The sequence below is a fragment of the Sturnira hondurensis genome, unplaced genomic scaffold, assembly GCF_014824575.4.
Source record: "Sturnira hondurensis isolate 20B ecotype Veracruz unplaced genomic scaffold, ASM1482457v3 Scaffold0007865, whole genome shotgun sequence".
Lineage (NCBI taxonomy): Eukaryota > Metazoa > Chordata > Mammalia > Chiroptera > Phyllostomidae > Sturnira > Sturnira hondurensis.
In genome coordinates, this window is record NW_028080496.1 from 4,518,083 (window position 1) to 4,537,806 (window position 19,724).

The 19,724-nt window shown below is 62.3% G+C and overlaps 1 protein-coding gene across 3 annotated transcripts in view; it reads left to right on the forward strand.

The window, feature by feature from the left end:
• Positions 1–256: 256 nt before the first annotated feature.
• Positions 257–19,724, forward strand: part of NTRK3 (neurotrophic receptor tyrosine kinase 3) — a 269,649-nt gene continuing 250,181 nt past the window's right edge. For all 3 annotated transcript variants that reach the window (XM_037053666.1, XM_037053667.1, XM_037053668.1), the window contains exon 1: positions 257–515. In XM_037053666.1, coding sequence (XP_036909561.1) covers positions 268–515 — 248 coding nt within the window. In that variant the 5' untranslated portion in view covers positions 257–267. The remainder of the gene's footprint in view (positions 516–19,724) is intronic.

Genomic DNA, 19,724 nt, shown 5'->3' on the forward strand with positions numbered 1-19,724 from the left:
CAGGCAGACCGCGCCACTAGGCGCTCCCCGCGGCTCCCACCCGGCGGCGGCGGCGGCGGCGGTGGCGGTGGCGGCGGCAGCGCGATGGTTTCCGACGCTGAAGGCTTTTGCATCTGATCGCACGGCGTTTCAAAGGCAGAGGCCCCCTCCCCCTCCCCCCTCCCTCGTCGTCTTTGTTTCCTTCCCCCCCACCCCGGCTCTCCCCACTCCCCCCACCCCAACCCCCTCTCCTCTCCTCCTCCTCTTTTTTAGAAGCAGCGATCGGAGATGGATGTCTCTCTCTGCCCGGCCAAGTGTAGTTTCTGGCGGATTTTCTTGCTGGGAAGCGTCTGGCTGGACTATGTGGGCTCCGTGCTGGCTTGCCCTGCGAATTGCGTCTGCAGCAAGACCGAGATCAGCTGCCGGCGGCCGGACGACGGGAACCTCTTCCCGCTGCTGGAAGGGCAGGATGCGGGCAACGGCACGGGGAACGCCGGCCTTAACATCACTGACATCTCGAGGAACATCACTTCCATGTAAGTCGGCGCCGCTGCCTGCCCGCCTGCCTCCCCCTCGGCCGCGGCCGCCTCTCGCTCGCCCGTCCGCCTGGGGCCCGCGTCAGGCTCGCTCTGGCTCGGCAGATGCCCGGGCTGCGCGTGCAGGTGACTCGGGCCCTGTCCAGGCGTGATCGGTGATGCCCGTGTGCCTCTGCCGGGAGAGGACCCCCTGCCGGCGCCGAGGGCACGGGGAAGGGGGCGCCCTGCTCCCACCCCCGCTCCCACCCCTGCAGCTGGTTCCTAGGGTGCGAGTCAGGTTCCTTTCCCCCCACTAAATAGCAACAGTTTGGCCTCGATCAAGTGGAATAAAGTAGATGAGGTCTGGGTCCCTGGCGGCGATGGTGGCCGCGACAGCGCCTGGGGCTTGGCCCGGGAGGGAAGGTGACGGATAGGGACTGCTGGCCGTCGCCAGAGACGTTTCACTGTTTCCTTTTGGACACAGCACAGCACGCTGACGAGTAAACAAGTTTGGCGCTGGCTGCTGGGGCTGGGAGAGAGACTTTGGACACGTCAGGGCCGTCAGGGCTGTCAGGGCCGTCAGGGCCTCCCACCCCTTCCCTTCTCTCTCGCCGGCCCTCTCCAACCCCATTTTTGGCATTTCTGAGACCCCTTCCCTCCCCTTTTTACCTTCCTCTGCATCTGGGTGTCAACCGATGATCATCCCTGTCCTGGCTTGGAGAGTTGCTTCGGGGATTGGGAGCCCGGGGCGAGAGGGCTTGCCTGTTTTGCAGACAGGGGTTCTGACATGATCGGGGGAACCCGTGTATTTGGAAAATTGAACTCGGACCGGCCTCCGCGTTCTTCTGCCCCGCATACGTGAGACCTGCGGTGGCCTGCTCTGTTCTGGCTGCTCTTCCTTGGCAAGGAAGGAGGCAGGAGCATGGGCGGGGAGAGGGGGTTTGGGGTCCAGGGAGCCTGTCCATCTTTCTTTCCACTGACCTCAGTCAAGTGACCCCCTCCTGCCATCCAGAGAAGGGTGGAGATGGCCCTGGAATGGGTCAGGGATGGCTCTTGCCCATCTCCCTCCCCCCAAAGTCCCACTCCTGAAGTGGGTGGGATGCTGACAGGGGTTTGCACTGAAGTCCTCCCTGCGGGAGGCATTGGGGCGGACTCAGGAGGGGCTGGGCTGCCATTGGCACCAGCCCTCCCTCTGCCTCAGCCCTGGCCTGATGGGGCTGCAAAGCCCCGAGGAATTGCGGCCCTGCTCTCTCCCAGGCCCGCCAGCCCTCTTGGCTTAACGGAGGCTCTGCCAGCATTCTTGCAGCTTAACACTCCGAGGGGAAGAGCACAACCAAGGAGACGTGCCTGCCCCTCGGCCCAGAAGGCCAGCCTGACCCGTGTCTTGGCTATGCCATTTGCCCGCTCACCCCCTCAGCTCGGGGCTCGGTGGAGACGAGATAAACAGCCCAGGACAGGGGGGTGGTGGCGGGGGGGTGGGGGAGGCAGGAGAAACACGAGGGTTCCAGCTGTGCCTCTCCCATTCTGCAGGCCATGGCATTCCAGTGTCCTCAAGGAGGCAGGGACAAGGGTGTGGAGTGAGGTTGTTGGGGAAACTCCAAACTGGAAGCACACTACCAGGGTTGTGTGTGTGTGGGGGGGTGGGGGGAGATGGGCACAGCTCACAGGGTCCACAGGCTCAGGAGCTGGACCCAGGGGTTTTGGGGGGGTTGAATGGGCCAAGGGGTTGGAAAGAGGGCGCCCCAGCTGCCCACTGCGGGTCCCTGGGAGCCGGGGCCCGCATCTGGTGTGTGCTCTGCTCCGAGGATGTGCATCTGTGGCGAGTGCGGGGGTGGGAGGGGGGCAGGCAGGGACGGCTACGACCACGCAGGCTCTTCCCAGCTGCCCAGACGTGCGGCTCCTCCGAAAAGGATGCTGGACGGGCAGCCTGGTAGGGAAGAGTTCTGTGGTTTCTTCAGGCAGATGGTCCAAGGTGGGGGTGCGGGGAAGGTCGGCGATGGGGCAGCCTTTTGTCCCCTTTGCCGCTGTAGGGCCCCCGAAGGGCCTGTGGGGGCACCGAGAGCTGGGACTGCATTGGAAGCCCCTCTGTGCGGGTCCCCATCCTTGCCTCGGGACTAGGGCTCTTTGGGAGGAAGTCGGGACTCCTTTCCTTACATCTACCTACAAGCCCTGGGAACTGGGCTCTCATTGGAGCTCCGCTGAGTGGCAGGTGGGGCAGGTCGGAGGTCGCAGGTCAGATGACCCTTCCTCGCACTTCTTCTCCCAGGTGCCCTGTTATGTCTGTGGCTGGTATTGACTGGAGCCCAGGAAGGGCCCTGCCTTCAAGCCTGAAGGTGGAGGGCAATGGACAGAGGGAGTGGAGCCATGCTGGCCTGGGGACCAGCTGTCCCATCCCGTCTGACCCCCAAGGGGGCAGCAATGTCACTTTCCCTGGGGCACGCGGCCCCTCCGGCGAGCCAGGCTTAGACCTCCATGCACCTCACCCTGAAACCCAGGCGCCCCACTCTGTGGGGCTGCCCTGGGGAACAGGCCAGAAGGAGGGTCTAGAGCCCAGAGGAGCCCTCTGGGCTGGGTGGGGGGCTTCCTTGGTGTGACCCCAAGGGGGCTTCAGCTGAAGCCTGGGCTTTGCTGGAGAGGAGTGTGATGCCACCAGAGAGCAAGAGTGAAGGGCCCCGCAGCCCTCCCTCAGGCTGAAGCTGTGTGTGCCGAAGGAGGCAGCTTGGGCCAGACTTTGGGGCACTAGGAAGAGGCTGGGCAGGAGCTCGGGGAACCTGGGGGGGCCCTCCACAATTTGCCCCCCGTCCTTGGGGCCGTGGTCCTTTCAGGGGACGGGCGTGGTGTGGCTCCTGTGTGCCCACGGGAGGCTGACCCAGGGCCCCTGGGGTGGGCGGGCCGCCTCCCGCGAGCATCAGGAGGAGATCAGCTGCCAGGCCTCGGGACAGAAGTGTGGGTCTCACCTCCACCCCTCCCGGCGCCGGGCTGCTCCCAGGGCCCTCCCTTTTGGCCTCTTTGCGCTCAGGAGGCCAGTCCCTTTGCCCCCGGCGCTCTGACACACAGTAACCTCACCTAGAAGGGTCCGTGCGCAGCCGCGCCCAGCCCAGGCTCTGACGTCACAAAGGCAGGAGGGTGGTGGCCGAGGGGGTGGCTGTCTGGGCCACCTCTGGAGGCCGGGTGTGCTTGGGGCTGGGTTGGCAAGGCGTATCTGCTGCCTTTTAGGAAAGGGGGAGGGGGAGGGATGGCATCCCCGCGCTGGGTGTTCTCGGCTCCCCGGGCTCACGCAGACGTGGGCTCTTGGCGGGGAAGTGGCCGCTGCCAGCCCACTCCCCGTGCCAGCCACCCTGGGTCCCTGGTGTTTGTGGCCCTCCAGCACCCCACCCCCCGCCACCCCCTGCAGGCCCCAGCCTGGCAGGGTGAAAGATCACTTTGAGCTTTGGCTGCTGGACCAGCTCCCCGACTCTCAGCCTTTCCAGGGAGGCAGGGGACAGGCAGCCTTGACAGTGACCAGTGAGAGCTGGGAGGCAGACAGAGGCAGGGGCTGGGCCCCACAGGCACTGTGGGCTTGGTCAGGAGCCCCAGGACAGGGCAGGCCTGAGGGAGGAAGGCTGAGGTGTGGAGGGGCCTTTGAGGTGCAGTTGGGAAGGGGGAGCGGTGGATGGAAGTTGGGGACCTTGGCCTGCAGAGGTCCTGTGATTTTGCCTGGAGGCCCGACTAGAGGGTGGTGGGCTCCAGCCCCTGAAAGCCAAGGTCAGTCCCCTGAGGGGCCCAGGGCATCAGCTCGGTGGTACCAGTGGACCCAGTACGGGAGAGCGTGGGGCAGCACCGGCCCAGCCTGACCCGGGCTTTGAGAGCACTTGTGAGCTGGCCCCTGCAGGGCTGTGCCTGGAGCCCGGGGGGTGGGGGGTGCTGCCTGGGGTCCTGCCAGCCTGAGTGCTGTGTGCTGCTGTGAGGAGGGGTGCTCCCCACCCTCGCCCTGCCTCTGTGCGTCTGCCCCCACCCCCGCCAGCTCCCGGGTGCTCTCGAATGGTGTGTGGTCCTCCCTCCCCTGGCACCTGCCGGGACTGTGGCATCTCCACTGCTGCCTGGGGTCCCCGTCTCCAGTTCTTATTGAGCAGCTTGTCCCAGGATCCCTGCGGGCCTGCGGTGGGCCAGTGGCAGATGGATTTGGGACAGGGACAGACCCGCGAGTCCCAGGCCTGGTTCTGGCCGTATCCTGGTTATGAGCCGCCGTAGACAGCTGTAGCCTTTCTGAGCCTGTCCACTCAACTGAGGATTGAGGACGTAGGACAGTGACCCTTCCATCACAGACACAAGCCATCCCAGGCCAGAGGAGTGTCCCCGAGGAGGCTCTGCACGTCCTCCACCCTTGCTATTGGTGCCAACCCCTGTGGGTCCCTGGCTGCAGGTCCCTCTCTGGCCACGGGCTGCCGGCCGACGGTGGAGAACTCTGGGCCACGCGGGATGGACTCCACTGCCCAGACCGAGTGCTGCCCGCAGCAAGGGGGCTCGGGGCCCGCAGCCTCTCAGGAGGGGCTCCCCGTGGGCGCTGAGCTCAAGGCAGGGCCAGACGTCTCTGCAAAGCTTCCCCTCACCACCCATCGTGGGCCTCCGCTGGGCATGAGAGGAAAATGTCAGAACTTCTACTTCAAATTATCCGTCTCTAGAAAAGGGAATATTTCATATATGGATTGCAGCGTGTGGTTTGATGGATATGCGTGTTTGGGGGCTAGGAGACGAAGCTTGCATTGCTGAGGCATGCGTAATCAGAAAGGCGTGGCACCCGTGCTGTGCTTGGAAGGGTCTGAGCTTGGGAAGAGATGGGTGACCCCAGGAGAGGGGTCACCCCGCAGCCCTGGCTCCCCTCTTGTTTCTGTTCCAAGCAGGGGTTGGCTACCTGGGAGGGGGCAGGGGCGATGTGAGGAGGGCTCAGGCTGGGTGGGTATTGCAGGTTTCAGCTCCTGATCAGGATTCCGGCGGCCCCCTAGTCCTCGGGTGGGGGCCGGGTCTGTTCTCACAGCCGCCTGCTGTCCCCTCTGCATGCTGCCGGTGGTCCCCTGTAGCAGGCTGTCTGTCCCCGGGACACCCCGGCGCTGGCCTCCCCGACACCTCCCCGGGTGCGGTGGTTGAGTTTATTTCTGTGGCAGCTACTGGAGGTGCATGAGCAGGGATGACGAACAAACGGAACGACGAGAATTTGAGTCCTGGTGCGTGAGCTGCGTGGCTCACAAAAGGAGACACCTGAAGGGTGTCAGGCCCCTCCTCTGGGGCTCCTCCCAGGGCCTTGCTGCTGCTGTGCACCCTGCTCGCCCTCCGGCTGTGGCCCCTCAGCTTTTTATCCCCAAGGGGAGCGGTGTGGGAACAGCCCACCTGTGAGGGACTCATGGGGGATGGCTTAGTGTCCGGCAGCTGGCTCTCTCTGAGCGTGGCAGGTCTGCCGGTGGCCCCTGAGCCATCGGCTCAAGTCATCTGCCGCCCCCGAGCCTTCCCCGCCCCTGCTCTGAGTCCCCCTCGGGCTGGGCAGTCTGGGTTCAGTCAGCAAGAGCGAGGGAGGGCCCTCAAATTTCTGTCTCCTGCCCCAAATGTGGGCCCCCCCATGCAGTTACCGCCTCCCTCGTGCTGCCCAGGGGGGTGCCACGAGAGGACCAGAGAGGGGCCGTGGCTTTCCTGGGGTCCGCTGGGTGCTGGGAGACTGTTTTCCCAAGGGTGGGCTTTGCCTCCTCCCCCTCCTCCCCCCTGGTGCCCATTCTGGGCGCTCTGTCAAAGCCAGGGCCTCGCCCACGACAGCGTGTCCCTCTGGGACAACGTTTCCAAATGCAGGGTCCCCAGAGGCAGCAACTATGCGAGGCTGGCAGCCCCCGGGGCCCCTCACAGCCCGCGGCGGCCCACACCGATTAGAAATCCGCTGGCGAGGCCTCTCTGAGCTCTGTTCACGTCCAGGGCGGGAGTCTGTGCTTTCTGGGCAGCTTGCCTCCACTCCCCTTAACCCCCACCTGCCCCTTCTCTGGTTTGTCCCTCCGAAAGTGTGCTGGGGTCTGGGTGGTGGGAGACTCAGGGCTCCTTCCCCAGGCAAACACTGGCAAGCATGGTGTCTCCAGAAACTCCTCCGGGCCTGGCCTCTCCCCAGCTTTCGACACACCCCTTCCCTCCCCTGGGCCTCAGTTTCTTTATCTGTGAGCCCTGGGAGCCGCACTCTGAGGTTCCTGCCCTGTGTCGTGCCTGCGAAGGGAAAGCTGTTGGAACCCGCGCACGAGTAATAACCAGCCTCTCTGAGCACCTCCTCTGTTCCAGACACTGTTCCAGGCACTTGGGAGGCATAGCTCATCACGGCACCACACCAGCCCTGTGAGAGAAGGGCTGTCGTCAGGCCCACTTTACAGATGGGGAAACTGAGTCCAGCGACGGCACTCGCCTAACTTAGGTGGCCAGTAAATGGCAGAGCAGTCTGACCTTCATTGTTCAGCTGCACTGCCCTATACCTGGTAACGCACACCGGCCACATGGTCACAGAAGGACGGCCCTCACGACGGACTGGTAAAGGACAGGAGTGGGCGTGGAGACCCAGGAGGATTCTCCACTGGCTGACGTTTCAGTGCCGTGGGTGAGAATCGCCCTGGCTGCGGCTGGAGGGGAAGGCAGATGAGATACCGATGGGGGTGGTGGTGGCCCGTCGTGGCCGTGCTACCAGTGGAACGAGAGGCTTGGGGCCTGTCCTGCTGACCTCTAGCCTCCCCTGAGATCGTGTCTCAGCCACGCCTCTTCCCAGGCCTCCTTGACCGACCCATGGCCTCCTGGCCTCTGAGGTCAGGTCAGTGTCCATGGGGACCAGGTGCCAGCTGGGGCTGGTGGGGACGCAGGATGCTGGCGTCTGGGTCGAGGCTGGGTCAGCAGGGCGGCGTCCCTGCCTGCCCCCAGCTGGGGAGGGAGGGATGGGAGAGCCCAGGTCTGGGAGGCTTCTCCCAGGTGGGGTTTGGGGCTCTGGGGGCTGGAGGCTGATGTTGAGAGCATCTTTCTTTGGGGTGAACTCAGTTCCTCCTGGCTCTTCTCTTGCTTCTTCCTCCAATGAGTGGCCCCCTCAGCCCCCTCTGTCTCCCTCCCCCTGCCCAGTTTGGCTCATGGAAGCACCCAGCTCTCAGCACAGGGGTGAGCTGGAGCACCCAGCAAAGGGCTACGAGTGCAGGGCAAGCCCGTGTGGGCCCACCCGACTTTTGCTGCTTCTTGTCTGGATGAGTTCGCCATGTCATAGAACCTTTCGGGCCTCGGTTTCCCCTCCTGGGAGTCGGGGTCTGTCCGGCCCACAGGGTCACAGTCTGATCTGAGTGACGTCGTGCTCCCCTCGGCTCCCTGAACCTGTGGGCCCCTCGGAGGTTCTGTCCATTTCTGGGTGTCTGGGAGCGTTTTTGAGTTAGGAAGAAAACCATGACTTTGAACCATAAATCATCTAATTTGGAAAGGGGCTCAGAAGTCATTTACGCCAGACCTGGGTTTACAGAGGAGGAATCTGAGGCCCAAGAGAGGCGAGAGGACGCAGCCACCCAGGGGGCTCCTGGCACAAGGCAGGCAGCCCCCCAGGCCTGGCTCCCCCTCCCCCCACCCCCAGCCTCCGCTTTGGCGCGAAGGGTTTGGCTTCTTCCAGAGGCAGGAAAGGGGCTCTTAACCTCCTGCAAAGAGTGAGCAGAGAACGAAGGGAGCAATCATAGGCTCGCGGTGCGCCTCCCCTGCCTCCCACGGTAAAATGGACTGTGTGCTCGTCTTGGGGCACGCGTCTTCGTGCACCCCAAGCGACGCTCTTCTGTTCCGTGCCCGCCACGTCTGAGGTCTTGTAAACAAGCCCTAAAGCCTTTGGCTTCATGCCTGCCAAGCTTGTGTGCGTCTAGACCCTCGGTGGCCGCCAGAGGGCAGTGCTGTGCACAAGACCGGCTGAGGCTAGCGGCTGGCTTCCCAGGCAAGAGATGGGGACGTGACACCAGCCTGGTGAGATGTGCGCCAGCTTCCAGAGCTTCTCCTGAGCCAGGGCTGAGCGGGGAGGTCCGCTCCCCGCCCCCTCACCCCGTGAGTCCGGTCTCGGCAGAGCCAGCGCAGCCTCCTGCGGGCCCGCAGCCCAGGGGTGTGAGTCCTCTTGGGCTTGCGTTTCCCAGGAGGTGGCTGGGAGGGTGTCCCCTGTGGACGGAGATCAGCCCGGAGCGCCCCCCTTCCCCCACCGCCTATCTCAGGAGCAGCAGCAGGAGGGACCAGTGCACTGCCTGGGGGCAGTGCGTGTGAGTGAATGGGCCCGGCTGCTGCCCAGGGAGATCGTCCTGGTGGGGCCCCAGAGAAGGCGGCAGATGGCCCCGCTGCAGGGCTAGTGTGGGGGAGGGCAAGTGAGCTTGACCGGCTGCCTCAGGCTACATACAATATGCTGCTGGCCCAAGTGTGGGGGCGTCCCTCACCTCTCCCTGCCGCGGCCCTCCCCTCCCAATGCCCTGCCAAGCCCGGGAGTTATTAGATACCAAGGAGCTGTTCCTTAAATCCCACGTCCTGATACTTACTAGAAAGCCATCCCCCAGCCTCTCCACACCCTGTCTCTGCTCGCCCAGAGGCCTGGCATCTGAAGGGACGGCATGAACGGGCCTCGCAAACCATGGGCGTGGGCCCTGCCCGGACTGGTCACTGGTGGCCGTTTCCTTGCTGTGAGTGCTCTGGGCTCTTCTCGGCCATTTCCTGGCTCTCTTGTATTTGAGCAGGCCATTCTGCTGCCTCGGTGGTGGGGGTGAGCTCATGGGGCTGGGGCCCTCCATTCTGTCCCTGACCGGCTGCTGGACCCTGCACTGCCAGTGGGGCCCTATCTTTTGTGGTCAGTCTTTCTCCACCGACTCATTGTCAACACTCTTTTTTTTTTGAGGCTGGTACCCTAAACAGCAGGGAGGAAGCTAACATCTTGGCCCCACAGAGCCAGAGATTGTTTGCTTATGGAGGGCAACTGTTAAATAAAGCGCTAGATCACAACTGTCCCTCTGACTAGCTGGGACCCTGAGCTGGCTACTTTTCTTGGTTCTCGGTTTCCGCATCTAAAAATTGGAGGTAGTGGTGACACTGGGTTAGTGTCAGGTTTCAGTGAGAACGTGTGTGTGAGTATGTGTGTGAGTGTGTGTTTTCCCCTCTTCCCACAGCCTCACTCCAGAACGTCCTCTGCATCAGCAGGGACCCTGTTTATGGCCTTCTGTTCTTCGGTCTCTCCTCTTTCCAGCCCACCTTACACACCTGGACAGAGCAGCCTTCCAATCCAGGGTTAGGGCAATTCCAACCGCGCCGAGTGTCCCCGTGGCTCTTCGGTCTGCGAGGCAGCTCCGTGTGGTGGTGGTGACAGTGGCCTCTTTGCCCGAACGGCCTTCAGTTTAAATCCTGGCTCCGCCCCTGCACACGTTCAGACAAGTCACTTCACTTCCCCGGGCTCGGTGTCTTCCCCTGAACAGTCAGGCTGACTCCGTCTGCCCAGAGAGGGCAGGAGGGTCACAGGAGATGGAGGTGGGTGCCTGGCACGGGATGGGCCCAGGAGGCCCAAGTGGCAGGTGCTGCAGTGGGAGTCTCTCAGAGGTGACAGGCAGGGACATTTCTGGGTCCTTGAAGAGTGGGTCACAAGTAGTTTCTTGGAGAGAGCTAGCACCTGAGCCAAGGCTATAGGGGACCAAGACGGTGTATGTTTCAAAATGGTCACAAAGTAGCTGAGACGGGTGTCAGCGGAAAGATCTGGGAGGTTGCTAGGGTTCCTGCCTGCAGACTGAGCTGGGGTCCAGAGTGGCAGTGAGTCCCAGGCAGAGCCTGCCTGCTGCCCCCCGGCCCCAGGCTCCGGGCCCAGGGGATTGGATGCCAGGGATTCGGATGCCAGGGGTTCCCCTGCAGGAAAACTCAGCAGCACCCCCGCCCCCTTATAGATGTTGTCCCCCCGGGGTTTCACTGCTGCTGTCGCCCTGGTCAGCTTCCCACTCGCTAGCTGATTCCCTCCTGGCTGTTATAACAGCCTGAGCCTCTCAGCTGCAGGCAGGGCTCCAGGGCCAATTGTGCAGGAATCCAGTGACTGTAAGTCTCTGAAGTCCACCCCTAAGAGCCTCCCACCCACATTCATTCCAGTTCCGTGTTGAGCCACAAGAGGGCACTAGACCATGGTCTCTGCGGGGAGGGAGGTGCAGCTTGGCTGGTCCTACTGTGGCTGTGCCTTTGATTGAAGCTGCACGTGGCTTCTTCCCGATGCCGGCATCTCTGAAGGCCATGGCAAGCCGGCTCGCTGTCACCAGAGCTCAGTAGTAAAAAGCCATAGAATCTGGCATCGCGCTCTTGGGTTCCGATCCTGGCCCCCACCTTGCTTGTTTTTCTGAACTTGGAGTAAGGTAGTTTCTCTAGAATGCCCCTTCTTTGCCTGCAGAGGGGGGTGTTACTGGGAGGTGTTGCTGTGGGGGTTAAATGGCATGACGTGTGGGGCGGGTTCAGAACGTGATGGACGGACGCTCCGGGACTGGCCGTCTGTTTCTTTCTGGGAGAAGGATGAAGTTAGGACACCTCTCAGAAGAAATTTATGGGGTCCTGTTGGCCTGGGGGGTGCTCACTTCACTCCCCAGGACACGTTCTATGGTTCCAGTCCCCTGGGGGCGGCAGTGACCCCCAGTGGCCGGAAGGGAGAACAGCACCGCATTCGCTCCTGGAGGGGTGGCTCTGGAGGCTTTGCTGGGTGTTGTTCCGGCAGATGAGGCTGAATCTGTGTCAGGGGATGTTGGCTTCAGGGGATTTGTCAGCCAAATTTCTCCCCCCTCAACATGCTGGGGGCTCTGAGGTGACTCTCTGAGAGCAGTAGTGTGGCAGTGGCCACTTGGGCTGTTTGTTGCCTGGGCCAGTGGTCTGAGGTCACAGCCGCAGAGCGTGTATGTGCAGATGGCTGACTGGTAGCTGGCCGGTCCCGCCATTCGACAGCCAGGCCCTCGTGGTGTGTCCTGGACAGCCGCCTCTGTGAGATGCTGCAGCCCATTCCCTCCCAGGTTGGGCCTGGCCAGGAGGCTCAAGGTCTCTGAACCGCAGCGTGTTTATGTGGGGGATGGGAACTCGGGCTGGTTGACTGGAGTGCCGACTTCGTGTCTCACCCTTTGCTCAATGTGTGTGTCGGGTGTGGGGTCCCCTGCGGAGTGGGGGAGTGAGGACCGCCCAGGTTCAGGCCTTGCTGGGACAGAGCCTGCAGCTCAGAGAAGGGAGGGGCCTTCCCTTGGTGGAGGTGAGCCCCTCGGGCTGGAACTGGGGTGTCTCTGGCCCCCTGCCTGGGGCAGCCTCTGCGCCATCCACCTGCGACCTGGAGGAGCCTTGGCAACCATGCCAGGCTCAGGGTGTTGTTCAGTATCAGCTTTGCTCCAGATTGGGTTTCTGACTGCTCGCCACGTCTTAAGTGGCAGGCGTCTTCACAAGTGTGGCTATGAGACCCCAAGTGGGGAATGACGTGAGGAGTGGGGAGGGCAGGGGCGTGCAGGCAGAGGCCCTTCATTCCCTTGGCAGAAGCCCGCTCTCCGAGGCAGGGAGTGAGAGGTACGGGGGCAGGGCTGGCCGTGAGGGGGGGGGGGGGAAGCGTGCCTGACCTCTGGGCTGCAGCTTCCCTCCTTTGGGCTCATTTGGCTTCCCTCCCTGGGGCAGGTGTTAGAGGGGAGGCCCCCACGTTTCCACTTTTCAAAGGATGGTCTTCCCAGTGCCTAGCAGACAGCCGACAGGGCCCGGGTGTTGGCCGCACGCTCGGCCCACCGTGGGGGCAGGGCTGCTTCTGGACCAGGACTGGGGGGCCCCCAGGTGTCTGGCCGCCTGCCTCACTGCCTGCAGGGGGCCTTCCCGGCAGCCAGAGCGCTGAGCCTAGGGACCATCAGGGCCGACTGGCACGCAGCTCCACCCGTGTGTCAGGCACGTGCTAAGCCCCTGGACACAGCACTGGGAAGGTTCAAGGCCGTGGCCCTTCCCTCTTGGAGGTTAGAGTCAAGCTTGGGTGGTGGTGGGCATAAGAGAAAGGACCTGTCACGAAGAGGGCTGTCTCGAGAGAAGCAGGGGCAGAATTTTAGGAAATGGAATGTTGAGTTTAAAGAAAAACGTGTGTGTGTAGATGGAACTGTTACTTCCTGAAAGTGGGGAGGGTGTCGTTTTTCCAAGCGGAGATGTAAAAAGTCTAGACCAACCTGTGCCCGGGTCCACCCCACAGCGACTGCAGAGGAGTGTTGTCAGTGCCTGGCCCCACGGGCTTGGGCGTTACCCACGAGAGGCCCTGTGGTGTTTCAGCAGGCCAGAGAGGCGAGTTGTGTGTCTTCTCTGTCCCCTTCTGCCTGCGTGGGATCAAGACTCGGGGGCAGGTCGTGAGTGTGGAGGGTGAGCCCAGGCTGGCTGCGGGAGGGGCGGGGAGGGAGGGGAGGACGCAGGTTGCCGAGTGCCCTCCCCAGGTGCTCGTTAGTTCTCTTTCTGCGTTTCTTCGGAGTTGAGTTTTATTTGAGAACCTCAGACGGGCGGCCCCTGCAGGGAGAGGGGGGGAAATGTCAGAGAGCCAGACAGATGAGGTCGAACTCACTCTCCCCAACCTTCCGAGATGTGTAAGGTCAAGCCCCTCTCTCTCGGCACCCGGCCCCTGCTTGGGGGAGTCGACCACCAGGCTGTGGGGGAGAGGGGCCTGGTGTGTTGAGAGGGCAGCCAGATTCCCTGGGTCCCCCAGGCAAGTTCCTGGAGGTCCCAGCAGAGGTGGTTTGGGGGGTCAGCCTTGTGGTGGGTAGAAGAGAGTGGGAGATGGGGTGACCCCCAGGTTGGCATGTACAGGCTGGCTCCACACAGGGGCACAGGGTTGGGCCCACACCCAGCTGACAGTGTGCTCGGCCAGCTGCTGGGCTTGCCCCCGTTGTCCTGGTTTTACGGGTGGGGAAACTGAGACACGGAGGGGCTACAGACCTTGTCCTCAGTCATTCGCACAGGAGGTGCCTTTTATTTGCTGCCGGCCCCCACTGGCCGTGAGTGCTGGCCTTGCCTCCCCACCCCGGCCCCCCACCCCACCCCGCCCCACAGCTCCCAGGTGCCCCCTGCCCTCACCAGGGCACAGGTCATGCTGTTCTGGTTTTTGACTTTGGTCGTGGGAGGGGGGCAGAAGGGGCCCTGGGACCCAGCAGAATTTAGGATCCCTGAATCTTGTTGGCGTGGGCAATTTCGGCCACACCCTTGGGGAATGTTTTCTGAGTGAGTGCCCTGGGGCAGCGTGGAGTGACCTCCCTGGTCCATTGGCTGCCACCAAAGTACTGGGTGAGTCCAGGCAAGGCACTGGCCCTCTCGGGTGATCTCGGAGGGGCCTCTGGCTGTGACTTCCAGCGTTTCCAACTCAGTGGGGGGGCTGGTGTGGAAGGTTGGAAGGTCTTGCAGCTGCAGAGGGCTATGTGAGGGGCAGATGGGCAGGGGGGTGTGGAGGAGAGTGTGGAAACCGGCCCTGGTGGCCCTCACACTGGAGCACGTCCCCCTCTCCCAGAGGACTTGCTCCAGCGCAGGCGGCAGCCCCGCCCCAGCGTTCGGGACTCCAATTTGCCGTCGGGCCCAAGCATTTCATCCCTAAAAAGTGCCCAGGACAGCTGGGTGCTGCCGACAAGGCGCCGCTCTGGGAGAAGCACCTCTGGGTGCAGACTCGGGAGGTGGGACGTGGCATGGTGTTCTGCAGGTGACGTTTCAGTGCAGCTCCCCGGGCTGCAGAAAGTTCCAGTGCCCCCGTGGCGGAAGGGGCACCGGTGTGCTCCAGGCACACTCTGACTCTCGGCACCCAAGCCGAGTGCCTGGCTGGGTCATGACCTTGGCCTCCTCGCTCTCCTTTCCCCAGGGCATTGGCCTTGACGGGACCTGCTCTGACCTACTCGACCCAGTGTGTGGTTGAGAAATGAAGGCACAGTTATGTTTTTCAGAATGCCCTCCCAGATGTAGAGTTGATATTTTAAAATCATTTGGGAGGCAGGGAAGACATTCTGTAACCGCAGCTCAGGAACCTGTAGGTTGGATCCTCGGGGCTCCCGGGGTGAGGCTCGGAGTCTGGTGTTTACGTTCGGGGGGACCCTCTGCCCGGCCAGACGGAAACTTTCCCAGGCGTTCTCCACCCCTAGTCTCTTGCCTCCCCTACCCAGGAGCCCCCTGGCCTTCCCTTTGCCCACCTGGGCCCTCCCTGTCACTCAGGTCCCACCTCTGAGATGGTCTTTGTTGTCCAGACCTGTGTGCGGTGGTGGTTCCCGCTTCCTGGTCTCTGGGGACAGCTGCTGTTTGTCCGGCACGTTCTGTGGCCCAGGGAGTTGGAGGGACACCTCGTTTAACCTGGCCATGTGGGCGGGGTGCGGTTCTCGCGTCACGGGTGAGGACATCGAGACGCAGGAGCTTGCCCCAGGCTACCCTGTGAAGGGCAGGGTTAGGTTCCGAGGCAGGCTGGCTGCGGCGGCGGGCCCAGGTGCGAGGCGTGTGGCCGGGGCGGTGTGTGCCTTGTTCTCGGTGCAGCAGTGTGGCGTTGCTCTGAACACACCGTGCCGGTGAAGGAAACAGGAGTTGCCGAATGACGCGCCGCGGGCGTGATTTTAAAAACACCGTGACAACTGTCACGTTCTGGTTACGGACACAGATATACAGCGAAATGATTAGATCACGGTCTGGACACAAAGCAATTCATGAAAGTGCAGGGCTCCGAACGGTGTCTGCGGCCTTCTCCTTCTCTCTCTCTCTCTGTCTCTCTCTCGATCTCAGCAGATGACAAATGGGAATAGGTATTCATGCCAGGCGATGGGTAAATGAGGTGTTCAGTATGTAATCCTTTGTTTTCCTCTGTTCTAACAAAACTTTACAAGCCTTAAGCAATACAAAGATGACCACACCTGCCAGATTTGCCGTGAAAGGCATAACGACAATGTTAAATCGTCGTTAAACTCACCGGGGGAGTTTGCTAGGCCAGCACAACAAGGCACCGCTGACGGGGCCGTGTCAACCACAGACATTTTTGTCTTCTCCCAGTTCTGGAGGCGACGAGTCCAAGGTCAAGGAGTGGGCACCTCTCTCCTGGGCTTGTAGACCAGGACACCGGTCCTGCGGGGTCAGGGCCCGCCCTCCTGACCTCACTTTACCCGAACCGCCTCCTTAGAGACCCTGCCTCCAAATTTGGTCCTGTTCCCAGGCACCGGGCCTCAGGGCTTCAACGCAGACAGACATCTTCGGGGGAGCGGGAGGGGGAGAGGTACGGCCCAGCTCCTGGCAGTAATGGGGCAACAAAATGTGTGTGTCTGCTGAAATTGGAGTCTTTCGTAGACTTTCTGGGCGGGCGCGCCGGCGGAGGGGCGCCGGAGCTGAATGCGCCTCGTGTTGGGCTGCCTCTGGTGGCTGGTGCCCCGGACACAGGGGCTCGGCCAGCCTGTGAGCACAGGGGCCTCGCATTTGGGGGGGGAGACAGGGGCGGGGAGCGGGGAGGGGCACATAGAAGCAAGTGCGAGGCCCGGGAAAGGCCTGCAGGACAGCGCTCTGAGGTCTCAGCCGGGCAGGTGGAAATAAGAAAAGCAACCCCCTTACCTCTGATTGATAAGAGATGGTACTATCACTGTCTCTTATCAGTGAATTAGCTGCTTTGTTGATGATGTCACCAGCTACCAGAGACCCCCTGCTTGTGTCAGCCACAAAGGGTGTCACCCCGCTCCCTCACGAAATGACAGTGGCCCGCCCGGGACCCTGGCCCCGGGGACGTGGTTGGCAGTAAGGACTTTTCAAAGAAGCGGTCACAGGGTGGGGCTGTGCAGTTGCTTCCTCTGAGGGACGTGTACGTGAGTAGGATTCTCCCCATTCCGTCACTGGCGACGAAAGTTTCCACGCACACACAAATCCTGAGACGTTTGTGTGGCCCTCTACCCCCGCCGCCTGGGCTCTGCAGGTGGTACCAGAGCGTTGTCGTCCCCCAGGCAGTTCCCCAGGTCCCTTCCCAATCGGTCTCTGCCCCCACCTCCCGCGAGGGAGCCACCGTTCTGTCCCCGCTCCACACGCAATAGATTACTTTCGCCTGATCGGCAGTGTCACGTATTGGAATCATACAATGCGCATCGATCGAGCCAAGTGTTCCTGAGGTTCATGTGCGTCGTTGCAGGTGACACGGGTCCGTCTCTCTTTCCTGCTGCTCCGTTTGGTGGGAACCTGCGTCGGTGCACGCCGTGTCCTGGTTGCTGGCCCCCCGGCTGCTTCTGGTTTTGGACTCGCAGGGGCGCGTCTGTGACGAGCGTTCTCGCATAAAGCGCTTTGTGTGAGCCCCTGCTCTCGATCGTCTGGGGTCTGTCCCCAGGTGTGCAGTTTCTGGGTCGTATGATACCTTTATAATTAACGCTGCAAAAAGCACAGTCGGATCATTTTTCAGAGTGGCTATCCTGGGTTACACAACAGGGCTTGCTCTGGTTCATCTGGGCGAGTGGACCCGTGCCCGTGACCGATCAAAACTGGTCCTGTTGTATCTTTCTCGCAGGTGAAGAGGGTGAGGGGGCGGAGGGGTGGCCCCCTGTGCGCGAGGTCGCCCAGTTGGGGGGCGGCAGAGCCAGGATCCTGACTCGGGGGCCTGGGGTTTCCTGTGGGACACGCTGTGTCTCGCAGAGGCAGAGCGGAAGCAGGCAGGAGAGAGCAGGTGGCTGACTTCCCAGGGGCACCTTCTGGTGTCCCCAGTCCAAGGGCATTCCCGGTCCTCGTGGGGCACCCTCGTTCTCTCTGGCACTGCGGCAGCCACAGCACATGGGCAGGCTGCCCTCTGGCTTGGGGCTGGAGTATTTTCAAGTTCACCGTCCACCCCAGTGGTGCAGCCCCTCAGGGCCCTGACACGTGCAGTGGACTGGGATGTTGGACGGCACCCTGGGATCCACAGCCCCCTTCTGCGGGCCGAGTGCTCAGACATGGGGCGTGGGGAGGCCCCAGACCAGCACGAGTCCACTTACTCCTTCACAGTCTGAGGCTGTGCTGAGCCCGCGCCGGTCAGCTGGGCCAGCCTGGGCCTCCGGGACAGAGCCTTCAGCCTGGGGCGCTGGGAACGGAGGCACTAACGGGTGTCATTCCTTCCGCTGCCGACGTTGTGGTGCTCAGAATGGGTGACGTTGCTGGCCGGGGACTTGGGGGGCAGGGACTGTCCGTGTTCACGTAAGCCACTTGGATATGTCACATTCCTGCGTCCCAGGAGGGAACTAAGCACAGTGTGTGTGGCGGGGGCTGGTGGGAAGGGGGGTGCTACTTCCGGGGAAGTGCGGCTCTGGGAGTGGAAACCAGTCAGCTCTCATCGGAACAGTGAGAAGGAGGCAGAGAGTTTCAGCGGGAGTTTCCAGCGCACACGGCCCCTCCGGGGTGGGAGAGGACGGGGAGTGTTTGTGGGGGTGGAAAGGAGGTGGGAGGTTCGGGGGGTGGAGGGGAGTGTGCAGGGGGAGGGGTGGGATTGGAGAGGTGGGCAGGCCTCACGGGCCGTGGGGAGGGGGGTAGATTTTAACCCCAGTGAAACGGGAGGCCTGGAAGGTCTCTCCTTTTAAGCAGGAGGTGAGGGGGGCGGTGAGTGCATCCCAGACAGCCCGCAGGCAGGGGGATGCCACGGGCAGCACTCGGTGCAGGTGGGGAAGGGCCTGCCGCTCATCAGCCACACAGGGGTCCGTCGGGATGGGGAGAGGGGAGCACGCAGGCTCACTTGCGTGCTGGGGAGCTGATGCTAGGGACTGGCCTTTGGGAATGAGAAAGAGGCCCCATTGTAGGGTCGACCTTGAGGGGGCAGAGGCAGGGCTCAGATCTGTCTCCCGCATCCAGGGCCCCTGGTCCTTCCTGGACAGGGGACCCGTTTGCTTCTGGAAGTGCTCTGGCAGTCAGGTTCCGGGCACGTCCTGGCCCTTTGGTGGCCTGGGGGGCAGCTGTTGAGGGTTTGCAAGTGTGACTCACAGGTTTTGGTGCCAGGTCTTGTTCAGAGCAGGGTAGGACCACGTGCAGCGGTTGCTGAGGCTGCACTGTTCCAGGCAGAAGGGGCAGTGCCAGAGAGCCCTGGAGGCCAGAGAACCTTTAAGGAGCTGACGGAAGTTCACTCTGGCCAAAGAAGCAGGGAGGGGCCGGGACACGCTGGACCCTAGGAGCCACGCACCTCCTGTAGTTAGTTGTGAGCGGGTCGAGGACTGGGGTTCAGTCTCATTTCTCTTTGTCTTTCCCGGGCTCCGCGTCTGCCTGGCTGAACCAGCGCTGGGCCAGCAGGAGTGAACCAATGGATGAGGGTCAGGGGAGCCGAGAGGCAGCCCTGGGTGCTGGGAGGGGCAGACGTGGTTGGACTAGGGTGTCCATCACGTCCTTGACCGCAAGTCCGGGCTGCCCGACCTGCGGGCTTGGGATGAGGCCTCCACCCTGGGCCTGGTGCGCTGCAACGTCACTGGCCCCCGGCAGGTGGCCTGGCTTCCCCAGATAGGCCCCCAGGTGCGTGCCAGTGGAACTCGACTCTGACTCAGGAATGCCACTTCCTAAAACGTATCTGTTTATTCAGACATTTAATTAACATGTTTAAATATTAAAGAGTAAACAACGTGTGTCTAGTGGGACTCAACATTTACCAACAGGAGTTCCGACTTATTTAATTATTTGCGCTTTCCAGGCCCTAAGAACCCTGTTCCTGGCTTTGCTCTAAGGAGGCCCAGGCTCTCCCTGGAGAAGGAGGGAAACCGGCCCAGGAGAGCTGGGAAGTCAGGGAGGAGGAGCAGGGCGTGGGGAGGGGGCAGGATTGGGGGGAGAGGAGGAGGAGGAGGAGGAGGGATGAAAGGTGTTTTCTGAAGAGGCAGAGCCATCCCGGTCGAGGAAACCAAGTTCGCCACTCCTGTTCCTGAGTTTGGTCTGTGCAGAGGGGAGGTTTCCGGTCTCCCGACAGTGGGGCCAGGACGCAGACTGAGAGGCCAGGTGACGACTAGGCTGTCCTTGAAGGGGTCTTTGTTGTTGCAGGGTTGAAGGGTCTTGGGGTTCCTCCTGACAAGGTTGCCTGTTTTCCACTCTCCCATTGGTAGGGCCCGGCTTCTCGCCATGACGCCCTGGGGGCCGCAGCCCAGAAGGGGCCTCCCGGCAGCCCAGCCACTGCAGGGAAGGCCCCGGGGCAGGCGAGAGGGCCGGGCTGGCGCTGCAGCTGTGGCTGGGAAACCAGGGGTGTCCGGCAGGTGCTGAGGACGAGGTCCTGGGCGCCGGGGGATCGCAGTGGAGTTATTTATTGGCAGTGCGCTCCACGGCTGT